General features: G+C 35.8%; 1 protein-coding gene across 2 annotated transcripts in view; it reads left to right on the top strand.

Annotated features, from left to right (window-relative positions):
* The first annotated feature begins 921 nt into the window (after positions 1–921).
* Positions 922–25,553, top strand: part of DICER1 (dicer 1, ribonuclease type III) — a 46,097-nt gene continuing 21,465 nt past the window's right edge. The window contains exons 1-14 of one of the 2 annotated variants that reach the window (XM_009881523.1): positions 922–989; positions 1,913–2,013; positions 9,779–9,971; positions 10,927–11,089; positions 11,526–11,656; positions 11,764–11,898; positions 12,731–12,891; positions 14,264–14,432; positions 16,567–17,039; positions 20,886–21,018; positions 22,022–22,264; positions 22,360–22,514; positions 23,964–24,096; positions 24,581–24,656. In XM_009881523.1, the coding sequence (XP_009879825.1) occupies positions 9,828–9,971; positions 10,927–11,089; positions 11,526–11,656; positions 11,764–11,898; positions 12,731–12,891; positions 14,264–14,432; positions 16,567–17,039; positions 20,886–21,018; positions 22,022–22,264; positions 22,360–22,514; positions 23,964–24,096; positions 24,581–24,656 (2,116 nt within the window). In that variant the 5' untranslated portion in view covers positions 922–989; positions 1,913–2,013; positions 9,779–9,827. The remainder of the gene's footprint in view (positions 990–1,912; positions 2,014–9,778; positions 9,972–10,926; positions 11,090–11,525; positions 11,657–11,763; positions 11,899–12,730; positions 12,892–14,263; positions 14,433–16,566; positions 17,040–20,885; positions 21,019–22,021; positions 22,265–22,359; positions 22,515–23,963; positions 24,097–24,580; positions 24,657–25,553) is intronic. The other variant, XM_009881522.1, reaches the window with a different exon arrangement.

Here is a 25,553-nt window from a genome sequence, read left to right as displayed (position 1 = left end):
GTTTCGTTTGCCATCTACAATTAGGGAGTAAAGTAAATTTGCTATGTGAAGCCATACGTGGCATTAGCTTTCCTGACAGACTTGAATCTTTTTTTTTTTTTTTTTCATGTTTGTTATATGGTGGGGTAACTAAATGCTCCATTGTTCCTTTCTGATTTTCCTGCAAATGTAATGTGGAGTATATTTCTGTATGTTTGCCGGAGATGTGACAGTTTTCTGTTGTTAGGTTATTTTCTGGTTCAATGGAATACATATTCTGGTTCATGTTTTAGAGGCGGTGAATAAATGAATAGCCTAGGCATAACAGGCACATGTTACAATAAATTTAAGCGCTAGTCACTGCATCCTAGCAGCAATTTGCTGTATGTTGTGCAGAAATAAAGGATGTATGTATGGTGCAAACATGAATTTAAAAAGTAGCTCTGGGAATAAAATTTTTGTAGTTCTGTTTTGCACATGAACGCAGTACTCATCAGATATTCTGGGCTGGACCCCCTACATGTTCTTGCTGTAAAATAAAACAATAATTGTTTATTTTGTTTTCTCAAAGCACATTCATTCTTTAAGATTCCTTTTTTTTTTTTAAATGTGTTGAATGATAAGTTTCTTCAAGATTTCGCAAAACATGCATGGAGGGAACACAGGGAGGAAAACTGTAAATCTAGTTCGACTCAGCTAGCAATTACTTTAGCAGATAAAACAAAATATGCAAATATCTCCTGAGCACTCTCAGGCTGATCCTTCAGACACTGACTGTCTGTATCCCTAGCCAAAAAAGGACATATGATAATTAGATTTTGAAGGACCATGTGCTGTTGCTACAGAGCTAAATATTAAAATGCAAGAAAGCAGACTACCACATGGCACAATTGATTTTTATGGCAGTTCATGTTAAAATGCTTTCTTTTTATATTGCCTTTTAGGTTACCTAGGGTGAAACAAAATTACAGGCTTGGAGACTCTGGAAAAGCTCAGCATCAGCATTTGAGGTAAAAATGAACATACTGAAGTAATCTTGGAAGTGTCCTTCTTGTTAACTTTATGGAACTGATTGGAGTAGAAATTTTCATCAAGATTCATTTTGCATTTAAGTTTTCAGTATTGATTTAAAAAAAATTGACTTCAGAATCTCTTTTTAGGTCTGGGAAAACTCATACTTTAACTGAATGTTTTGTGTAAATTTTTTATTTTAGAGCTTTGAGATAATTGTATATCTGCTTAGATATGGCGTTTTTGGTTTAAGTTGTAGTTTTATAGAATGGCTAATATATCTATGAAATTCTTTGTCATAAATTACTATCTTTCCTAATTTTACTTATATAGCTGAGTGTATTTTTATGTAAATTACCATCTTAATTGCACAATATTTTTGCTTTTATTAAAAACCACGTTAATGTGCTAAGGAAAAAATGGTTGTTGCTTTTTCACGAGTTTACTGTATTATTTGTGGCTTCAAATTGTAATACTTAAGAAATTTGAATTCCGATTTATTTTTTTAACACTTACATCAGGTGAAATAAATACACGTGCATGGAAAAAGTGGTGCAATTATACAGAACATAATAAATTATGTCGAACATACTACTACTGTATTTCTTGCATGAACTGGTTATTAACGTTAATCATAGTAATCTGTTTAATAGGATTAGGGAAGTATACTTTACTTGTACATTTAAACTACCAAAAATTAGCTTTTAAATCACACAAAAATTTTAGTTTCTAATACTAAACTAAAATAATTCATGATCAGAATGGACACAAAATAGTTAATTTTCTGTCATCAAGTTATAGTGTAGGGTTGACATATTTAAATGTTTATGAGCAACTGAATTGACACAAATAGCTCTGCTATTGTAGTTTCTTTTTCAAACCATTTTTATAGTTCATAGGTTTTGTTGTTCTTGTTTTTAAGAGGCGAAGCTTGCAAATTATGTGATTAATCTACAAGCTGATATCATGATGTCAAAATGCAGTTCCGGAAGCATAAACACAGAGACTGCAGAAATTAAAACGGTAAGACTATGCTTTGTCGTATGGCAGAAGCAGGTTTTTATGTATCACTTCACTGTATTCTCCTATTTTATATTTAAAGCTTCTTCAGGACCATGGCGTAAAGTAACTTCTGCGTGTGAAGTACAGAAATTTACTGAATTTCTGTGGAAAGAGTAATGAATGTAGCTACTTATTTTATCCATAGATGGTTAGATAAAGCAATGACATAAGTAAAACAGATGTTTGTCATGAAACGCATTTCTTATGAAGCTGAATATGATTAGAAATGTATTCCATTTTTTGAAAGGGCATGTGTGTTTAAATATTTCTTGTGGATTTTATATTCAAATGTGGCTGTGTTGGTGAAATACAACCAATTAAAAAAAAAAAAAAGTAGTGGAAAGAGGGGAGATACAAAGCGTTGGAATTAGAACTGAATTTATATGTTGTTCCAAATATGAGATACAAAGTAAGTGGTGAGGAAAGTAAATGGCAGGTAAATTGTTAAGGCCCTAGTTTCAGTAGTATGCTTCAGTTTGACTTATGAGTTCAGCAAAAACAAGAAAAGAGGCTATCCAATGAAAGCTATGTAGAAGAAAAATTGATATGTAGTTTGATAACAGTGAAGGTGAAAATGTGTCTAGTTTCACTGGTCCTCACCTTGCCTGGCATCTTAGGTGCCATACACTTCAGGGTTTATCTTTTGTCCTCTGTGTTAAGGAGGTAAAAAGAGGAATCTGCATAGCACCAATTCTGCACCACTGATTAAGCAACTCTAGTTAGGACTGTTGCACAGGACCATATACACACAGTTTTAAAAAATGAACCAGTTTGTTCCAGGATCTGGCTGCATGTCTATATTGGTTAAAGGAGAAACATCCCCTTTCTAAACTTCCATTCTGAATGTCTCATGTACTGGTGCCACTATTGATACTCTAGAAAACTGATTTTTTTATTTTCACATTTTATTTCTGTACTGGTAAATGCCCTACAGCCCATCAGCCTCTATATTATGCAAATATACAGTGGTATAATCCTTTTGCTTTAGAGACTGTTATGATGTACAGCACCATGACTTTGGTGTGATCTGTCTTGCTGGCTCTGTTGATAGAGCTAGAATAATGCAACAGAAAGTGTTTATTAGGCTTTTGCTTCAAATTTAGGTTTGGTCATACTGGTGAATGAACACTAGGTGAAGGACTTTAAGGAATTGTGTGTTTTTCCGAGTCTGCTAAGTGTCATGTTGTACTCCATTTCTTTCCTATATACAGACATTAAGGAGGAGTTTGCCAGGAATTCCAGCTGTTAACTATACTGTATTGCTTGTAGAAATGCTTTAGAAGCAGCTCATTCAAATGTAGAGCCTAAATGTAATCTTCATTTAATAAGCTCTTTAATGAAACTTTTCAGAACAACAGAAAGGAGCCTTTGCTGCTTTGGTATGTCTTGGTGTGCTATTAGAGACCAGCATTCTGCTTGTGCTTTTAAGACTGGTTGTATATCAGAAAAATGGAACAAAAATTTTTCTTAGTTCAAGATGAACATTCACAATGAATGTTGATTGTGCAAGGGAAACCGGGGAAGCTTGTTCTTATAGGAATGCTTACAGTTGAGCTTTGTAAGCATTTATGCATTCTGTTTGCCCTTCTTGAAAGGGACCAGATCTGAAATATGGGGGTTTTTAGTTGTTTTTTTCCCTTTAAGAATAGTGTAAGACCAAACATAAAGACTTCTGTTAGGCAATGCATGTGGTAGAGGTCCTTGAAGGGTAACAGATAGGGAGTGTCTCATGCAGCTGTATTGTATGTTAATTACAGCATAATATGAAAGAGAGATTTCTGATTCATCTTATTGAATAGCATTGTTTGACAGTATTTCCTTTAGACTTTCTGGGCCAAATGATGTCGTTCAGAAACTTTGAATTTTGAGTTGGGAGCAGAAATCTCAATGCTTAGTTTTCAAAGTATCCTAGATATTAGCTGCTAAATGAAGGGGGTGGGGGGTGAACCCTTTTCCCATGAAAATGAAACTTCTCTGCTTGTTTCTGAGCTGTTGAGTTTTGGTTTTGTTTTCCAAATAAAAACTGGCTGTGTTTGTTTTGGTTTTTAAGTTCTCTAAGACAACTGATGTTGCAGGAGGAATATTCACAAAATATACTTTTCTAATGCTTTTGGACTATCACAGGAAAAGTCAAATCCCTTTAAAAGGTATACTTTTAAAAACAGGTTTAGAAACCAGATGATGTGGGACTCTTGTGTGTTGACCTTCACTTGATCAAAAACAATTTTTGCCACTGAATACTTATAGTGTAAGTAGAAGTCACTTTACTGCAAACTTTGGCAGTAGTTGGTATAGAATATCCTCAGTGAATATTTTACATTTTGTAAGTTAACATTTACATTCACTATCTACTCTGTATTTTGTATTTGTAATATTTTACATTTTTTTACCTGTTCCTCCATTACCCAAGTAAGAATTTTCTGTGTTAGATCCTTCAGGAAGTTAATGTTTCATGTAGCATTCGGACATAAAACTTACCATAAAGAATGAGATATTCAGACTCTTCAAGTGTTCGTGTAAGACAATATTCAAGCAGCAAAATTCTATTCATATTTTTGCATAGATTGTGACTTATTCACTCTAGAGTAAGTGGATTTTTTTTTTTCCACCTCTTGGCTGATGCTGAGCATGTTTTTAAAGATTAAATTAGATGTTCCTGGACAAAGATGAAAACCTACAGCATTAAAACTAATTTTTGTATCATAAGGATTATATTTGGTACAAATTTACAAATCAACATTAGTGAAGAAAGCAGATGAAATACATTGCATATGGCAGTAATAAATTGTTGTTGTTAAAGGAGGTAGTTGTAGTTCTGCATTAACTTGGTATGAATGTAATGCATACTGTGCACACAAATGGTGGTAAAAACTTGAAACATGCATCCCCAGGGCTCTAGTCTCTTCTGTGTTTACTTCAGAGTGTCATTCCATAAATGTTTTAAACAGTGCTTGGAGCAGGTCTAGATCCAAGATGTCTTATTGCAGGTGAGTGCCCCGGTTGGTTTGGCTTGTATTCCTTAGTGTTTCCTTGAAACTTTTTAGTGCACCAACGGACTGCTTCAACTTTCATATAGTCCTGTGACTGAAAAACCTACGTCACAGTTCCCAAATTACTGTAGACGGGAAGAAACTGCTATTAAATGTTGCTGGCTTTTCATTCCCAACCTTGCACCTTTCTGAAATAAAGTTCTTTAAATGGTGGAACAAGGGGTTAGCTTTAGCTCTGCAGTTCACTGTCCGTTCACATAAATGTGCATTAAAGTAATGACATCAAATTGTGCATTTTTCTCTTAAAGCTATCAAGATTGGGCATAAAACTGGAACTTCCAGTTTTATTTTAGTAGAACAGATAAGCTTGGACACTGTGCTGCTTTGTCCAGCTTCTGTAACCTAGTCTAAAGCCACAGGAAGCAGGATTTGTTTCCTGTGTTTCTCCCTCCAAATTGAGCTTCAGCAAGTTCTTACAGTTTCTTGTTCTATCAACTTTCAAAATAACGCAATGGATAAAGATGGAGCATCTTAGCAGGTATCTTTGTTGCTCGCAGTAGCTGAGCAGGACCTTTCTGGTTTTTTTTTTTTCCCGTTTCCTTGTTAGCTAGTTTCAGTCAGCTAGGTTCAGTTGACTTCTGCCCGCAAATTCTGAACACATGTACTTACATCTCGAATGTTTTTAATTTAAAACCTGTTCTTCAAGTAGATTCGTTTGTTCACTTTTTATTTCTAGATGGTCTTGTACTGCTTTTCTTTTATTGAAGAACTTGGTATTTTCCCTTGCTATTGAAATAGAGACTTAAAATGATAAAATTACTTCATTTTTCTGGCTTACTCCTGTAATAATGTTGACATTGATCTTGTCAGATCTTATATACTTCCAATACAAGTAATACAAATGAAGGACTGGACTAGGAAATTTTAGCACAGCAGGAAGTAGCATTGATGGTTTAGGGAGGAGAACTTTTGCTTTTTACCTGGGTTAGCATACAGTGAGAGCGAATTCAAGATATTTCAAGTGTCTTCTGCCTCATGCGAGCTTAACTCTGTTATTTTGCTAATGATTCGTGCAGTTTATCATAGCTAAATTCTCCTTTTTTTTTTTTAATCAGATTGCAAGGTAATAATGGTATAGGTAACAGTGGCAGGCAGTGTTTTACTTGTGCTTACTCTTCAAGTTACAAATGTGCCTGTACTTCTTCTTTTGTACTTCAAAGGGTTTTTTTTGAGAATGCTTTTTGATCTCGATGAGAAGATTGTACTTCAGGGCAGGTCTTTCATGAAGATACACAAAACCAAAACCTGTAGTTTAGACTGTATGTTTCACAGCTCTTCCAGATCAAGCTGGAACCACAGAGAAGTATAAATCCTCTTGCTTTTTGCAGTGGGTTAGCTAAGCTAGTGTCACTGTTATGAAGTGTGTAGCAAAGGAGATAGTTTATTTGTGAATATTAGATCCTGTGCTTGTTTTTTCTCGGCAGCCTTCTCCAATAAGGTTGATTTTGTTTCCTTAATTTCCTCCTGGTGATGTGATACAGCTATTTCGTATGTTCCCAAAGTTGTATTTATGATTTGGAAAAGAAATACAAAATAGGTTGAATAGTAAACAAAGAGGAGGCACTGCTTATCTAAAGTGATTTATAAAACTGAAGTGGCTGGGCTTAGATACAAGAATGATTTGGGACCAGGTTTTTTTCCTGGTCCCTTCTGTCCTGAGCAATTATGATGGCTGTGACTAGGTCTCATTTTAAACATTTAAAGCTAATTGTGTTTCCACATGAGTTGCTACATGTAAGTAGAGAAACATGTCTGAGACCATTTTAACAGGGTATTGTAGTCATGATAAAGACACTTGTGTTCTTGAAAGGATATTTTTGTATGTGTTATGAATTGGCATGATACTCATTAGAATATAAAAAGAGAAGCTAAATATATTAAAAAGGAGCTTCATGTATAAGTTTGCGGAGGATTGGGGATGACACACCTTTCCCTTTATTTTTTCCCTTCTCTGCTTTTATACACCTGAGCTGTCAGTTCATACAAAAGCTTCGCTTATGTTAGCAGCATCCAGGGTTTCCAGATGCTTTCTGCTAGTGGCTGGGGAAGATTGTGTATTATGCTACTGGTCTTGCCATATGACTGATTTAATTTGATTAGTCACATCTTAATTAACGTCAGTACATTTGATGTGCAAATACTCAGTAGATCAGAATGTCAAGGATGATCATCTTTGTTACATGCAGATGTATAGCACATACACGTCTTTCCTGCTGGTTGTCTCCTGTGACCTAGAGCTGTGGAGCTGCAGGGGAGGAATAGTCCTGAAACCACGAGTTCCGAAGAGGGATTGAACCAAAACATCTTTTAGTTGTACCAGATTTGAATGCTCTGTAAATTTGCTAGTTGAATTATTAGAACAGAACCTGCATGTGCTTGTATGCATTGTCTGAAATGTATAAAAACAATTTAAAAATCTACAGGAGGGGGTTTTTGGTATTATAACTGAAATGAATAATGATGAGTAACTGACTTTATGATGTGTGTAGACTATGTTGTTTTCTATTTGCAGCTAAATAAAGCAATATCCTATTGATCCATTTTATCTGTTTAGATAATCTGAAAGACTCAGGCTGAAACAGTTGCTTAGGTTACAGGACTGAAAAAGTAAATGAGAAGATTTGCATGAATTTGGAGATTCATTCAAAAGGAGATGAAAAAAAAATCAGATAAAATGTCAAGAGCATTCTCTAGTATGTCCTCTGAAAATGTACATTCATTCCTTTTTTTGAAACATATGAATACATCTTTTTCTGGACTTTTCTCCCCCGACAGTTTCTGTGAAGCTCAAATTAAAATATCAGACAAGATTCCAGCAATATCAACACAGTTCTCGTAGTAAAGAAATACTATTTTTGATGGGGGGGGAAGTACATTGATTGCTGAGCCAAAGACCAAGAAGTTACGTTTACCCTCTTTCACTAAGTAGCATTTACTACTGAATGTTTGACTTCAAAAGAGAAATAATTCTTTATAATGGAAGAGGACAATATTACTTCAACTTAACCACGCTGTCCTTTGGGATTCCCCTATCCCTTTGGAAAAAACTGAGACAAAGCTTTATCTCTGACTGTTTTCTCTAAAGTGGCATTACTTCTGCATGAATCTGCAAAAGGAGTGGTCATGTAATTCAATGTATTACTTTCTCTTTGTCTTATAAGATATACCTGAGATGGAAAACTAGACCGAATCAGTTTGATCTCCTTTGACAGAACTTCCCATAGTTACTGAATATTAGTTAAGTTAGAATATAGATCAGTGTTTAGACATGGCCCAAATTATAATATTTAACTTTAAAATGTGAATATACAGCAAAGAGCTACAATGTTTTATTAGTTGACGACTATGTTAAATAAAATACAATTTCGTCTTGGTACAAAAAAATGATTTTTTTTTTTCAATTGTACTGCTTTATTTGTAATCTCCTAAAGCAGTTATTTCTCATAACCATTAGTAGTTAATATTTTCTATTATATACCATATCATACTCTTCTCACTTTTTTTCTTCCCTACTGCACATTTGCAAAACTGCACCAACTTTCCTATTATGTGAAAAGCAAGGGCACTTATGTTCAATAGGATGATAATTATGTTTTCTTCATGTATTTCTAATGAATGATTAAATCTGAAAGCATTGTCAGTTTTATGCATTTCTTGTTTTGAAATTGATGCTAAAATGAACATAGAGTATCTAGGAATTTTAAGGAAAACTAACATTTCAAAATACATACCCTATTCAAAAACAGTATCTGATCTGAAGCAGGGGGAAGTATTCACAATTTCTGATATTTGATGCAGTATGTTTGTGTTATACTTCAGCAATATTTTTGTGTTTCATCAGGCCTTAATCAGTTTCCCTGGGCAAGGTAGAACTGATTATTTTTTTTTTAACCTTGACTATTCCTAGCAGATAGCAAACATTTTTAAAAACCCCTAGTGATGAGAACTTCATAGCCTTAGTAGGAAAGTGTGTTCCTGAGCATAATTGTCATCAAGGTGTGAATGGTTGGTTTGTTTATCAGTTGGAATATCTTTCTGGAAATGGGTGGTTAACCTGATAAGGGTCTCTTTCTCCATTAGTCCTTATTAGAGTCATCAGCAATTTTATAATTCTTCTGCCAGTTCCTTAAACTGATAGCCTTATCAGAATCTGTTGGTTTGAAAATACTGAGGTTCTTTTGTAGTTCCTGTTCTTTTCCCACTGATTAGAATAATGTTCCTGGTGTGTGTGTAATGTTTTAACTGGTCATAGGGACTTTCTGGGTGGAAAGAAAAATGGAAAATGTGATACTTATATGCCTGTGCTCTAGGAAATGAATCTTTATCTTGCTTGAGGTGAAGCTAAAACAGCTTTATTTTTTTTAAATTTGTTCTTAAAGATATTTGAAATAGGATTCTGTCAGAACATAAATGGAACTTTATTCCAAAATGTACGTGTATAAATCCAAATGCCTAGAGTGTAAAATACAGCTCCTTTAAAATTTCTTTGGTGCTTTGATAAACGCACATCTTCAGTGGAAAAGTACCTGTGAACTTGAAATTAACAGTTTCTGCTGAAAATAGCATGAGATTTAGCACTTACTGGAAGTAAAATCAAGTAATTTTCTTAGAATAAATTTTCTCTTTTTGCTTTATGTTGGGACTGTATCTAATACTGTTTCTTTTTCTTCTCATAGTAGGCTGTGTTGGAACAAAAATGCAATGAAAGAAACACTGGATGAATGAATGAGAAGCCCTGCTTTGCAATCCCTCAGCATGGCGGGACTGCAGCTCATGACCCCTGCTTCCTCCCCAATGGGTCCATTTTTTGGACTACCATGGCAACAAGAAGCAATTCATGATAACATTTACACGCCAAGAAAATATCAGGTACCAGTGATAATGCTAACAAAATAATGTCAGAAAAAAAAGTACAATTAAATCCATTAACTTAATAGAAGAAGAATCAGAGCAGCTGAAGAATCTGCAGTGTTGCACACGGTCTGGGCATGTCTCTCTGTCAGCTCCACCTGTTGGGAGTTAATTGTGTTGCTTTTTCTTTAGCTTGTCTGTGTTCTACATTTGTAATATCTCCCATGCCCTCTTCTTACTTTGCTTTAGCAAGCAGAACAACTTTTAAGCTGAGTATTCTCTTGTTGCTCTCTGCAAAATGCTGTTAGGGACAAATACAGTGAACAGTACGCTGTGCATCTCAATTGTATGCCTATAGTCATGTCTCCTTTCCCCTCTGACCTTCTGTCTTCCACATGGTAAATCTTGATTTTGGTTCACATACTGGTCAAAGCAGCTCAGTAATGTCAGAAACCCCATCACGGCACTCCGATTTTCATTTCGTTAAGGAAAGCTATTTCTGAGTTCTAGAATTTCAGTTCTCTCTGCATTGCAGAGGTGCCTGAAAGCTCATCTTTGGTTAATACTACTGAAAGGCTTTGATCACCTTTAGCTAACACACTTGCTTATTTGGCCAAAGTGATGTATGCAGTTCAATTTAAAAGCTTAAACTTCCTTCTTCACACAGGGTATCTAGCAACAGAATCATCTATCAAAAAGATATAGTTGGAAAGCTTCTTAAAATAGCAGCAAATTGTGATGCTTAAGACTTTTAGAATTAGAAGCTAGACTATATATAGTGCGTATTAATATTTTTTGAAAGACTGTGACAGTACATTGTTATGAAAGACATGTTAATTCTATGGCACTGGAAAGATGGTACTACTAGAGGTACTACTGACTTGCTTGTAGTTCATTTACCGCTTGTGTTATGGTTTTTGTCAGCTTTTTCACTGCATTGCTGCAAATAAGGACATTATTTTTTTAAACCTAGGTTGAACTGCTTGAAGCAGCTTTGGATCATAATACAATAGTCTGCTTAAACACTGGCTCAGGGAAGACTTTTATTGCAGTACTACTCACTAAAGAGCTGTCCTATCAGATCAGGGGAGATTTCAACAAAAATGGGAAAAGAACTGTGTTCTTGGTCAACTCAGGTAAGGGGAAAAGTATGTGAAGTTCCTAAACATGCTGCTAATATTTCCATGTAATATTCCCTAATAGAAGTTGTGTGAAAGCAAAGTTGGGAGAAACTTTTGCATCGTCTTAACAACAAGGACGCTAAACTGATTAAAGAATGTGATACCTTTCATCTTTTGCTTATAATCCATTTAGTACAACTTGTTTATCTCTCTAATGTCTTCTGTTTCCTGGCTTAAAATTAAGATACTGAATCTGAAGTGCAATTTAGTTACCAATCTGTTTCCTTGCTGTGGTTTTAAATGGAGGCAGTCGCTGTGTAGAGCTGGTTTAACATTAGTCTAAGCTATGTTATGAAACATGGTGCTAGGTAATATGACACACATCTTGAAAATTAATGTATGAAAAGACCTTTATGTGATTGAGATTTTTTTTAATATTTTTTTTCTTAAGCAAATCAAGTTGCTCAACAAGTGTCAGCTGTCAGGACACATTCAGATCTTAAAGTGGGAGAGTATTCAAGTTTAGAGACAATTGAATCATGGACAAAAGAGAAGTGGAGTCAGGAATTCTCTAAGCATCAGGTAAGATATGAAGTATAAATTATAAATATGAGCAGAGCCTACAGCAAGTTAGGCTTGATCAGAAGCTTGCACTTTTCTTATAGTGATACTTTTTCTTTTCAATCTAGGTTCTGGTTATGACATGTCATGTTGCTTTGACTGTTTTGAGAAATGAGTATTTATCCCTGTCAAATATTAATCTTCTGGTGTTTGATGAGTGCCATCTTGCAATCCAGGATCACCCATACTGTGAAATTATGAAGGTGGGTTTCTACTGCATGGATGTTTAAATACTTGGTTGAGGAGTTGTCGTCAGGTGGGAGAGCTGGAGAAGCAGGAACCGTTTAAGGCAGCTTTTGCTACCAAGGAAAAAATGTCAGTGGAACAATATTTTAACATGTTCTGGGACTGTGAAATTGCTGTAATGAATTAAGACTTCAGTGATATTACAAGGTAGAAAAATGGTGTATTTACTGTATTTTACAGTGGGGATTAAAGAAAACTCTGGCATTAACAGGCAATAGAAGCTAAATTTATGGAATGGGGTGGGTGGTTAAATTCATTGATAACATATTTGTGTTTGGGAATGCGATGTACTAGTCAGTTTTTATTATTTTTTAAAAAACTGATTTCTAAAGATGTTTGTAGGGCTCTTTATGCTTATTTTTGGCTCCATGTGGTATTTGGTTTATGCAATACGAGAAACCTGTCTAATAGATGTCTTTCCAAATCTTTCTTCACAACCAGAGCATGTCTTTTATTTTTTTGGATGCTACATTAGTTTTTACATGGTGTGGAAGTATTATGATATTTGTTGTAAATGTGGCAAGGATATTCCATGCAATGCTAACTATTTATTTCTTTATATTTTTCCACATTTACCATCAAAAATAATTGCTGTTAAATGTTAATCCAATTCTAGTTTAACTTTCAGTCAATAGAATAGAAAAGATTCATTCAATGTTTGGTTCCTTTTTCAACACCTGCTTTTGAAATACTAGTTTCCAACTGAGTATCTAGTTTGCAGTCTACTAGTTTGGTGGTAGATTTGTAGGATAACTGTCCTAAGGTATTTCACTCTCTTTTACTTCACAGATCTGTGAGGATTATCCATCATGTCCTCGAATTTTGGGATTAACAGCTTCCATTTTAAATGGGAAATGTGACCCTGCAGAGTTGGAGGAAAAGATCCAGAAACTGGAGAAAATATTAAAGAGCAATGCTGAAACTGCAACTGATTTGGTGGTCTTAGACAGGTGTGTTGTACCATTATGGTTGTTAAATTGATGCCTGCGTTTTTATTTTGCATAGAGGAATAAACCAGTAGAAATATTTCCTCTTTTAAATTTTAGGAAAGTTTGTGTGTATGTGGTGCCATTACATGGGGAAGGAATGTTAAATTGCTTTTTGAGTAACCAGTGTTGAAATAAATCTTTCTTGAAAGTTAAGTAGAAAGGCTAATTGGCCTTTATAGTCAGATTTTCTGTAGTTAAAATAAAGACCCAACAAAACTAAAAAAAGCAAACAATCCAAACAAACAAAAAACCCCACCAAACAAACAAAACCATCAACACACCACCAACCTAGAAAATTCACATTCCGCAAGACATTTCTGAACTTGTAAAGTGCACTGTCTTTGTTTGAAGAGCAACTGGTTCATGTTTGGTGTATACCATAATGTTGCTATTTAATTTAGACAAATATTGCAACATCCAAGGTACAAGATATTCTTAATGCCAGGAAAAATGCGTAGGGTTTTTTTTGTTCATTTGTTTGGGGGTTTTGTTTGGTTTTTTGTTTGGTTTTTAAATTTTTTTCCCTCAAATGAGTAGCCTGGATTTAGAGGCTTAGGAAAGACAGAAGGAGATGAGAGGAAGTAATAAAAACCATTTAAATAGCAAAGCAAGTGGGTATTTTCCTCTGTGTTGTTACAGAATGTAGAATCCTGTGAATGTTGTTTAAAATAAAGGTAGTGATAACGTGATGACTTGTGGTAGAGGAAAATTAGTGTGAAATAATTCATAAGTAGCATGTTTTCTTGCACCAGCTGTAGTGTTGTATGAACCGAGTTTCAGACAGAGTCAAAGGTAGTTATTTCATGTTCTTGAACAGATGTTTTGTGGTGTGTTTTTTAAATACATTTTTCTGAATGTTTATGAACCATTTGCTTTTAAGAATTTCTCACTCCTAGCTCTGCCATTCAAGAACAGTAATTACTTTGCTTGTGTAAGTGTATATATAGACCTAAATTTACATTATGTGGATTGTATTTGTTTGGCCTATCAAAAGAGTACAGTTTGGAAAACCAAAAGTGACAATGGCGGTCAAATAAATTCAATTTGCTTTGCCTTAAATTTTCCAATATTTGAAATGAAGACAGTGATATTAGCCCCCTTTTTACCAAGTGTATTAGAGAGAAAAGTATTTTAGAATGAAGTAGTTTAGTATGTGGGGTGGTAGAGGTTTTTTTTACTTGAAGTATTTACCTGTGTAACTGTCCATTATTAATTCATGATGTACTTGAATACATTTCATGTTGCTGCTGTTATGTGCTGTATAACCTTAACAGGCTGAAATAGCTCTGACTTTCAGAAGCTGTGTTTAACTTGATCTTTGCCCTCAATTAAGATATACTTCTCAGCCGTGTGAGATTGTTGTAGACTGTGGACCATATACTGACAAAAGTGGGTTGTATGGAAGATTATTAAAGGAATTGGATGAAGCACTTACATTTCTAAATGACTGCAACATATCTGTACATTCAAAAGAAAGAGATTCTACATTAATTTCTAAGCAGGTAAGGATATTAAGCTGTGTGAAAAACCTGGGGAATAGAAGTCTTACTGCTGTTCTTCTTTGCCATGTATGTTACTTTACTGAAACTTTCCAAGCTAGCCAGCCTAGAGCATCTGAGCGAAAAGACTTCCTATTTTTGTATGCATTAACAGTGCAAGTCTTTTCACAAATGAGTGGGACTTGAATGTCAGCCATTAATCAGAACTTTATCTGGTTAGAGAAGCTTGCATTCAAATTTGCTTAAGGCAGTAAAATAATTCTGCACCATGATGTTGTAGGTCCTTATTTCTGAAGTCAAGAATTTGACGTCTTCGTGATCTCTCATGACCTCTAAATAATTTAGTACAGAAGAGAAAATTGTGCTGTGGGAAGTATTTGGAAAAACTGTCCTCAGGTGTATTAAAAGATGATAAAGTAAGAATTCAGGCAAAAATTCCAGCCATCGACCTCCAATTTCTTCAGTTTGTCTTAGAACTATATTGGACTGATGCCCACCCTGCTGGAATAGAATTTGAGCCTCAAGCTTGCCCCTACCTTTCTGTGTGTTTGCCCCTATGTTGTTATATGAGGTGGCCTGAGTACGGTCCGGAGGGCATGGTGGATTGAGAAGGGACCTGTCACACCTGGGGTCTGGGGTCCAGGCAGCTTTTTTACCCTCTAGGGCTTTGCCGTTTGGAATTGCCTCCTGAGATACAGCAATGTAGTTATGTCAGTCTTTGTTTAAAGTTAGTAATGAGTCACATTTCTATAATAGTCCATGAGGAAGCTGGAGAACGTATTTCTTTCCTCAGCCCAAAATATTCTGGTTTCCTTGAACACTCTTAGAAACCCCAACACTCTGACGCTGTCCAGAAAAAGATTATTTGGGCTAGAGGGGAAGGATCATACATAAGGCAGCCTGTCATGGCTGCATGGGAAAAGAAAGTCCTGGGTACTTTTGTGCTAAACTTAAAATGTAATAGGCTAAAATACATAAGGAATGCTGGCAGCTGGGGGCTACCCCCCGGACTTACATAGTCCAGAAGAATAGATTAACTGTTACGCTTCTAATACACATTGATCCTCTGTGCTTGTTTTCTGATCCAGTAGGTCTTCAAGAAGATGGAGGCACCCATATTAAGAAAAAGAAATCAGTTTTCAGCCTGAGGTGCCTTTTATCTTGGCACTGGAGAGCATCAAGCCCCTATGTGCAGTTACAATCAGTTTAGATAAATTTTGCCCTTAGTTAAGTCTTGCAGATAACAAACTTCAGGAAGGATAGCGTAAAGAGGTTGATAATCTGTTCTTCAGTGCCTCACAGAAGGGAAGAAGGAAGAGAAATTAAAGCAGTGACTAAAACCTGTGTCACCCTGATTGTTGTTACAGTTCTGTTGTAGTAGTACATCCAGATCATGAGTAGTCTTAATAGTATTATCAATGTACCCCATTTCTGGATTCCTAGTTTATTATTTGACCACTTGACACTTCAGGAGGAAACAACTTGCCATCAGATAAGGTGTTGATGGTTCTCAAGTGCCTATGCTGTACTTGGAGTAGGGTATAGTTCTCTGTTTTTCCTATTCTACCTGCACGTACAAACCCCTAATTTTTTTTTTTTTTCCTTTGAGATGCTAGACTCGCTCAGATTACCCTAAGGGCACTGTACGACTTTCTGGCTAGATGCTTTTGAAACCCTAGCAAGTATCAGTAACAAATAAAGTAAAAATGCCTAGTAAAGTGTTTATTTTTATTAGATCTAGGTTAAATATAAAGGGTAGTAATTTCTGCTGTGTTCATCTAGCTGTCTCAAGAAGTATTCTCCTTTTTAGCATAATTATTTGAAGGTAAATTTCAAATTACAGTTCCACAAAATTGTAAAATATTCTTTAAACTTGTTTTTTTGAGATTCAGAAGTGTACAAAGTTTAAAGTTTAGTTGTAGTAATTTATGGGGTACAGAGAAACTGGCTCCATTGGAAACACCAAAGTTCCCAGGGTCATCTAAGTAACAAAAGCAGACTTCTAAATATTTTTTTTAATAGAACAATTGTCATAATCCTTACAAAGATTGTGCTATATGAGAAACAAGATCCCACTCTTAAATGGATAGTTCATGAATGTACTCTTTGAACTGATATTTGAATTCATTTGTTGTAGATATTATCAGACTGTCGAGCGGTGTTGGTTGTTCTGGGACCCTGGTGTGCAGATAAGGTAGCTGGGATGATGGTGAGAGAGCTACAGAAGTATATCAAACATGAACAAGAGGAGCTGCACAGGAAATTTTTATTGTTTACAGACACTTTCCTAAGGAAAATACATGCACTCTGTGAAGAGCACTTCTCGCCTGCCTCACTTGACCTGAAATTTGTAACCCCAAAAGTAATAAAGCTGCTTGAAATCTTGCGCAAATATAAACCATATGAACGGCAGCAGTTTGAAAGTGTTGAATGGTATAACAATAGGAATCAGGATAATTACGTATCTTGGAGTGATTCTGAAGACGATGATGAGGATGAAGAAATTGAAGAGAAAGAGAAGCCAGAGACTAATTTCCCGTCTCCCTTTACTAATATTTTATGCGGAATTATTTTTGTGGAAAGAAGATACACAGCAGTTGTTCTAAATAGGTAACGCTTTTTATTTAAAAAAAAATCATTTAAAAAAAAAAAAGGCACTCAGCTGCCAGTACATGGATGTTAATATCATGAATATGTAGGGAATTGTCTTGTATTGTCAGAACTCTATTTTGAAGTTGGTTTAGGAGATCATTCTGGTTCTGCATAAAGAGTAACAAAAAAAAAAATCATGCTATGCGTATATGGTGTGGGTGGGAAGAGCATGTGTCTTCGAAAATTGTGCTCAAGGCTTTGTTTTGGACACGAGTTTGTAATTTGATTCCTTTAGAAGGCAAATCATGAAAAACTGTACTTAACCTGTAAAATAGCCATATTGTGATTTGTCGTAATCAGTCTTTAAATTTATATTTGCAATGGTTGCTGGAAACTTCTCTAACCTACCGAGTGCAATACTTCTGGAAATTTTACCATTACCTTACTAAATCACATTATTATATGGTCCAAGTCTACAGAAAACGAAATTTGCTCTTGCACAAATATCTCTTAAGGTTTACCAGTACTACTTTAAGAGTCGGCGTTTATAAAACGCTTATTCAGTCAAACACTAAGCACTTTCTTACAGTCTCCACCAAGAAAAATATGAACCCTGGAATATTTGCCAAGATATACTTTGCAATACTCTAGTTCCTTATCAGTTCTTATTCCTGAATGTGATCCATGTTAGTTGTACATAACACTTAATTGTTAAATGCTGTTTGCCGCAAACCATGAATGATATCTGATTTATTCACCTATCTTGATTTGGGGTTTTGGTAGGTGTTTTTGATAGTGTGCTAAATGTCCTGTGCAGTTTGTTAGTTGCATTCTGGATACCTGTGAATCTGACCCTTGTGTTGTTACCTTTTTGCCTGAGTCAGTAGTTTGAGTGCATAATACATTCTTTGATCTGCAGACTTGCCTATGTGTTTTCGTGAACTTCATCTTTTTCTTTGCCTTTTTTTGCATTCTTAAATATGTTTACGTAAATATGCAATATGAGGTAAACTAAGCCATTCAGTGAAATGAACACGTTCTGTTAATGACTCCTGAAGAAATAACATTCACAGTTTCTGATAAATTTTTGCTGAGCTGAAGTGAGTGTTTCATTATTCTACAGGGAGTGAACAGAATTGTGAATATTTTTGCTGCTCTCAAGTTATGAATAAGATTTAAATTCTACTCTTCCCATAGTGCGTTTTTGTAGACTGATTTATGCACTGTACTATATCCTAACAGCTGTTGAACCTGACAGAATATGATGTCTAGATCAAATAGATTAACCAAATTCTGCCATCTTTAAGCTTTAGGCACCTTTGCTACAGGTTATCACCAGTAAAAAATAAAACTATATGTAACTTTTTTTTACACTCCTGAAAACTAGCTAGCAGATTCTCAAAATGTTCCTCTACCTCATGTAAAACACCTGGTTGCAAAATACCTGGGTGTTCACCAGACCTGAGCTGTTGGAATTAAGGCTGAAATCCTTCAATGGAGAACCTCGCTGTAGGCTCACTTCAGTTGAGTGGATTTAGTTCAAGGACCTCTGTTGATTGTAGCTTTATTTATGCTGTATATACAGGTGGAAAGACTATCTCATGAATAAGGAGGTCATGAGAAGTATAATTTTTCTTGAAATATATTTATTATAGTAGTATTTAAAGTCTAGGATCCCTTTTTATGAAGTCCGTGGTGACTGAGGCAGGGCAAAATCCATGGCATGCATTGCACTTTCTGGGAGAAGTGGGTAGGAATTTACTTGGAAGCAGTAATTAGAGCTAATCTCTTTCTTTAGAGAACTTTAGCAACAGCCACTGCATGCATTGGAAGTACTACAAATTAGAAAACAAAATAAACCCCAAAAAACTCAGCTTATTCTTTGATTATTATTACACACCAACTGATGAAGTGGCTCACTTACTGTGTTATTTGGTGTATTACAGTTGAGTTTGGTGCCTATAAGCTCCTTTTCAGAAGAGAAAACATTTTCTGAAGCCCAGTTTACTTCCTTTTTCATTGCAGTGCCTCTCAAATCCCTTAAAGAGGGGTCTGAAAGCAGAAGTTTTTATATCTATTTGAAAAACAACACCTGTTACCTACCACTAATAATACTTTTTTAACCACAAGATTGAATTCTTGAATGTTTCTCAAGAACTGGCCAAAGATGCGCGCAGTGAAATGTTAATTCACATGGTTTTAATTGTCCATTTCTGTAATAAGTGAGATATAGTAAGTGTTTGAGATGCTTAGTAGGTTCTCAAACTGAAGCTATATGGCTTGACAGAAATACCATGTGGAAAAAGAAATCTAAAAAAAATAGTTAGGGTTTCTGTCCAGTTATTAACCCATACTTTCCTTAGCATGTGTGTCTCGAGCCTAGGCTGCATACAGAAATGTGAATCTGTTTAGCCTTGAACCAACAAATCACATGCATTTTAGTACAGGAGTATCCTTCTAGTCTGTTTCCGTGAGGGTAGCAAATTATTTGCCACTTTTCCGTTCTCTTGCCAATAACCCCTGTCCCTTGCAGTTAGAACAGATTGCAAAGGAGGGAAGTTTTCAAGGTGTTTTATGTTCCCATAAATCTTGTTTAAAACAGTGCCCAGGTAAAGGGGAGAGACTTCGGTAGTTTTCCAAGGGTAGAAAGGCCATGGAGAACTTTGCCATTTTCCATCTGTTTTGGCAGCAGCTCGCTGGGCAGGTGGTGGGCATGTAGCTGGGGACTGGCAGAGCACCCATCTTCTGCTACGTGAGGCAGAACTGCTAGAGATGTAACTGAGAAAGGTTTGAATTGCTGTTGGAGGTATACAGAGGCAGGCTGTCCTTTGGGTATGAGGAGCACCTGGTAATGGACATGATGGGTGTGCTATGAGCAAAGTGGTACTGGGATGGCTATGGTGAGACATGCACGGGGTGTCATTTTTTGTATATGATCCCTTGATTTTTTTATTGGCTCTGCTGCTCAAACACCTGTTATTGTTGAGAAATCCCAGCTCAGGTTCTGTCCATGCTGAAAATAGATCAACTAAGGATGCTACAGCATAATTATTTTGATTGCACAAGGTAATTATGCTTTTAAATCCGTAAATGCCTGGTTCTAGATTCAGTGCATTCTTTATATGAGCAATCTTCTACCTTGTCTGTGAAATCAAAGCACTGCAGAAGCCAGCCTCTTCTGCTTCTGTGAAGAAGGACGTAGGGGAATAAACTGAGAGCAAGAATGATCCTCACCTTCCTGTCCAGCGTTCCTTTTAAAGAATTGGATTAAGTCCTCCAATTGTACATACACTTGGCTTAATTTTGAAAGTAGTCAACATCTCACTGGGTAGGCTGAGCATCACTCTTTAGAAAAACAGGTCAACATTTTGTCATTATTATGTCTAACCAGAATATGTATTTTAATATTAAGGAGAGTAACAGTCTATGTTTAACCTAAAAATTAACACCTTATGTTGAGGAAACCTATTTTGAGGGAGCAGTTACAGGTCTTTCTGCTAAAATCAGTCATCATTTACAGAAAATGAGATTAACTAAACTGGTTGTAAGTAGGGTGCCTTAACAACAGGGAGCCTTAGAGTAATAGATTGGTTTAAAAATATCTGGTTGTACCTTGATAGGTCTGAAATGCATGCGATGCATGCACACTCATGTTGTGTATGTGGGCAGTCTGTCTTTTATTATCCTTACAGAGGTTTTCACTAGAACTAGTGTTTTTGGAGAAAACTGAAGTCGGTTTATGTGTTAGCATGGCTTAATTGTCATGCTTCCATTTCTTCTTTTAGTGTAGGTCTTGCAAAGAAAAGATTGTTTTCCATTTTTCTGGCTTGTGTGACTTGTAAAAAAAGCATGTAATATTTTTAGGTTGATAAAAGAAGCTGGCAAGCAAGATCCAGAACTGGCTTACATCAGTAGCAATTTTATAACTGGACATGGCATTGGCAAGAACCAGCCTCGTAACAAGCAGATGGAAGTAGAGTTCAGAAAACAGGAAGAGGTAACTTCAAGGAAAATAATTGAAACTAGCAGTACTTTGAGAACCTTTTGGTTTCTTTGTTTTTTCTTTGTGTGTATGTGTCTTCAAAACAAAACAAGCCAATAGGCAGAGTGTGGGCACAGTCATTGGAAGTTGAGGTAATACCCTTGCTTTGACAAATTTGCATACTTATTGGAGATACAGATGTTCTTTATTAAAAAAACAAAAACCAAACAAACAAAAAACAGAAAAAACACATGTGTAGAGACATTGCTATGTCACATTATACAAACAGAAATTAAAACTTCATGTAAAATCATGTTTGTGTCTAGTCAGATCATCATCTGATTTTTCTGCATTGGCTTAGTAGTAGTACAGTAATAGTATAAAGAAAATCCAGGTTCCTCACATTTTCAACAGTTAAACTGGTTTTAATATTTATCTTTGCTAAAAGTAAACTTAGTAAATCATTAAATGGTATAAATATAAAACTCCACGATTTTGACCTCACTTAAAGCATGTGAAGTATTTTGAAAGCAAATGCGTTTATTCCTCTCCCTCACCCCCCAGCTGGGTTGTTCTTCTGACTGACCTCCTGGCCTGCCCCCAAACCTTTCCTTAGATTTTTTTTTTTTTTAGTAAATAGTAGAAGTACCACCTCTAGAATGTGCTTCCTCTTGCTGTGCTTCAGTTGTTCCAACCTTGGAAGCAGCATTTTTTAGTTCTATAGATGAAAAATGGTACATAACTAGGTGGGATCCTCTCCGTTGCTAGTCCCTGTAGTAGTTTCTTAGACTTATATAATTCCACATGCCACATTTGATTCCTAGAAATCTTCCTGTTCTGATAAATAGTCTTGCCGTGTTTCTGAAAAGGCTTTTTGTAATAGTTTTACATCTGCATATTTAGATGAGTTTCTGGAATGTCTGATCCACTCTCCTTGTTTCTATTGGCTTTTGATGAATCTGATGATGGAAACAGGTCTCAGACTAATCTCTCAAATTTGTCTTCATTACTTTTGCAGGTTCTTAGAAAATTTCGTGCACATGAGACCAACCTACTTATTGCTACTAGTATTGTGGAAGAGGGTGTTGACATACCAAAATGCAACTTGGTGGTGCGTTTCGATTTGCCCACAGAATACCGTTCCTATGTGCAGTCAAAAGGAAGAGCTAGAGCACCAATTTCCAATTACATCATGTTAGCAGATACAGACAAAATCAAAAGTTTTGAAGAAGATCTTAAGACATACAAAGCAATTGAGAAGGTATGAGGTCAAAGGAATGGGGCTATTTTTGTTAAATTTATCATAGTATTTTAAAAGAAAAATCTCTTATTATGCTCTGTTCTTGAAATGTTAAGATCCTGAGAAACAAATGCTCAAAATCTGTTGATACCAATGAAACTGAAACTGAACCCATTGTTGATGATGATGATGTATTTCCACCCTATGTGTTGAGGCCAGATGACAACAGTCCAAGAGTTACTATTAACACTGCTATTGGACACATAAATAGGTAAGAGGCATACTCACTTTTTACTTCTTCTCTTTAAATAAAAAGTTTCTTAGTCTGTCTCGCAACATGGAAGCGTAGGCTGGGGCATTGTATGCGTTTCCTCTTAGGAATTTTGTAGGATCTTCCTCTCCTAAAGAAAGGGGGCACAGCAGTTTGAAGGGATAGTTTGCTTTTTGTATTTGTATCCTACAGAGGCTCTAGCTCTGATAATAAATTTAGTGATATCAATTCCTGTTTTAATCAAAAGCTGCCCTGAAAACATTCCTTTTCAAAATGGGTAAGATTTTTTTTTTGGTCTTGGCAAGCTAGCTTTAAAAAAAAAATAGTGGCTTGTTAAAACTGTAGTAAAATCTTCCAGTTCTAATATTCACGTTTGTAGTAGGAATCTGTTGTCATGTTTAAAAAAAAAAAAAAACCACCCCCAAAAAAACCAAAACCAAAAAAAACCCAACCCAAAACAGCATAGTAAGTAAGCTGAACATAATACAAGTCCACAAGACAGGATGATGTGCTTGAAAGCCAATATCATCTTTGTAAGGCCATGGCAATTAGAGGAGGTCCTCAGTGACAGGAAAAGGTAGATGTTATGACACTTCAAAAAAGGCAAGGAGAGGATCCAGGGAACTACAGACTCGTCAATTTTACCTTAGTCACGTGGAATATTATGCACTGAGTCCTCATGGAAGCTGTTTCCAGGCATGTAAAGGAAAAAGTGGTTGGCAACAGCCAGCAGGAGTTTTATCGAGGGCATTTTTTGCCTGACCAACCTTGTCTCCTGTGTGGTGAAATGCTTGCTTGACTCTATGAACAAGAAAAAAGCAGTGAACGTCAATTACTTAAGTAAAGCTTTCAGTGCAATCGCCATAGTACCTTAGTGGCCAAATTCATGAGATGCAGAGCATTTCAGTGGACTGCCCAGTAAATGAAACCTGGCAAACCAGTTGGATTCAAAGGGTGTAATGGTAGATGATTCAAAGGCTAGCTGGCAGCTGCTTATGTGTGGCATTCCTCATGGGCCATTAAGAGGTCCAGTACAGTTTAACATCAGCACATTCCATTTGGCACCAAGTTGGGAGAGGGGTCGGTGAGCGCAGTGAAGGCAAGGCTACCCATTCAGAGGGGACCCATGACAAATAGGAATAGGACAACAGTAAACTTAAGAGACTAAACAAAGACAAATGCAAATTCTGGTACCTGGGATGGAATAGTCCTGTGCATCATTGCAACCTTGGAACCACCTTTCTAGACACCAGCTTTGTAGTAAAGGACTTGGAGGTCTCCTGCTCGGCAGTTAGTTGAACATCAGGCAGCAGTGTATCCCTGCAGTGCTCAGTATGGCCTGATATCGTCTTATGTAGTGTTTACACCAGTAAGGCAAGATTCCATTGAAATGTCTTTAGGTTTCAATTTGCAGGTTTTGATGATTTGTGAAATGTTTTGTCGACTTAGGTACTGCGCTAGATTACCAAGTGATCCATTTACACACCTAGCTCCCAAGTGTAAAACCCGAGAACTACCTGATCATACGTTTTACTCTACTCTCTACCTGCCAATCAACTCACCTCTTCGAGCTTCAATTGTTGTAGGTATTTGGGGAAGGAAAAGCATAGAAATAAGTGAATATGTTGGCATAGATGTGTGTGTGTGTGTGCCTTTTCTAGAATTAGTTTGTTTCAACGCTGTAATGAAAATGACATGATTTTTCTTTTCCTGTATTGTGCTCTGTAACTGTATTTAGATCCCTGTTTGTATCTGTTACAATCTGCTTTCCAGCAATTACTGTTTATTCCAAAGGCAAAAATATTTAGATGTTCTTCTCAGTGCACTGTTTTTTCACACCTATGTATTAGTTGTAGGAAAACATCCTCTATTGGTTTTGGTCAAGAGTATGTTGAGTTCAAAACTGTAACTTTAGCTTCTGTGGAAAAACAATATAAGCCTGAGTATCTTCACAAAACTGTCATCAAAGTTTTGCTTACCTAATGTTTGTGTTAAATTAACTGTGATGTGTAATAAGTAATGTGCTACTCAACCAAAGTTTTTAAGAAGTATTTAAATGTTTATAGGGTCCTCCAATGAGTTGTGCAAGACTGGCTGAGAGAGTTGTAGCCCTTATTTGCTGTGAAAAACTGCACAAAATTGGTAAGAGCTGGAAAAACAAAACCTCTTTGATAAAGAATATTTTATAATTGAGAAATTGAACGTGGTACAGATGTTATGCATATACGTGTATTTCTGCTACAGCCATCTACAATAGCTTCCTTTCTCTTGCCTTGTTTTGGGATATGATCATGTACTTACTAATTTAGCATACACCTTGTTATTTAACATATTTTGTCTTAAACAGTAAATGCACTGTTCATACACGACACGGATTTTGACGTTGAATATACTTGATAAAGGGGAAGAGAGTCCTGTTCTCTACAAGATTTTGCCTATATAGCAGGGATTACATCGTAGCCAAAATATAACTTCTTTTTAAAGTGAATTGTAATGAATTAAAATGTAAAATAAAGCCCTAAATTTATTGTGCTGTATGATAATTCATGTTTCAAAAATAGGACATTGCAGGATTATTTCAGCTCTCTTGTCTCTAGTAACTGTAATGGAGCATATTCTTTATTGTGGAATGTTTTAAAGAGAATTCCATGTTATGGGTGCTTTGATGAAATACAGAAGTACTTATGTATCCTTTAAGCAAAAAAATTTGTAGGGCTGGGATTTGTAATTTTTTTTTTCTGTCTGAATTAAACCTTTTGATCACTGAATTCATACCACTAAATGTATCCAAGAATAACACCGTGATGGCTCAACTCAATGTTGAGGGTGCACGGTACTGTTAAGTAGTAATTCCCTTTTTAGAATGATACAGAAATATAACTGTTCCCACTTTCTTGGCATAACTCCACATGAGTAATTTTTAAATTAGTATTTCAGTCACTGGTTGGTTTTTATGGGCAAAAAGGTTTCTTTTTCTTTGATATTTTCATTATAGAATTGAAATTTTTAATTAAAATTTCAGAGATGTTTACTATAAGT

The sequence above is a fragment of the Charadrius vociferus genome, unplaced genomic scaffold (genome assembly GCF_000708025.1).
Source record: "Charadrius vociferus isolate BGI_N301 unplaced genomic scaffold, ASM70802v2 scaffold282, whole genome shotgun sequence".
Taxonomy (NCBI): domain Eukaryota; kingdom Metazoa; phylum Chordata; class Aves; order Charadriiformes; family Charadriidae; genus Charadrius; species Charadrius vociferus.
The sequence above is the reverse complement of the archived record's forward strand: the minus strand, read 5'-3'. Positions and strand labels throughout refer to the sequence as shown.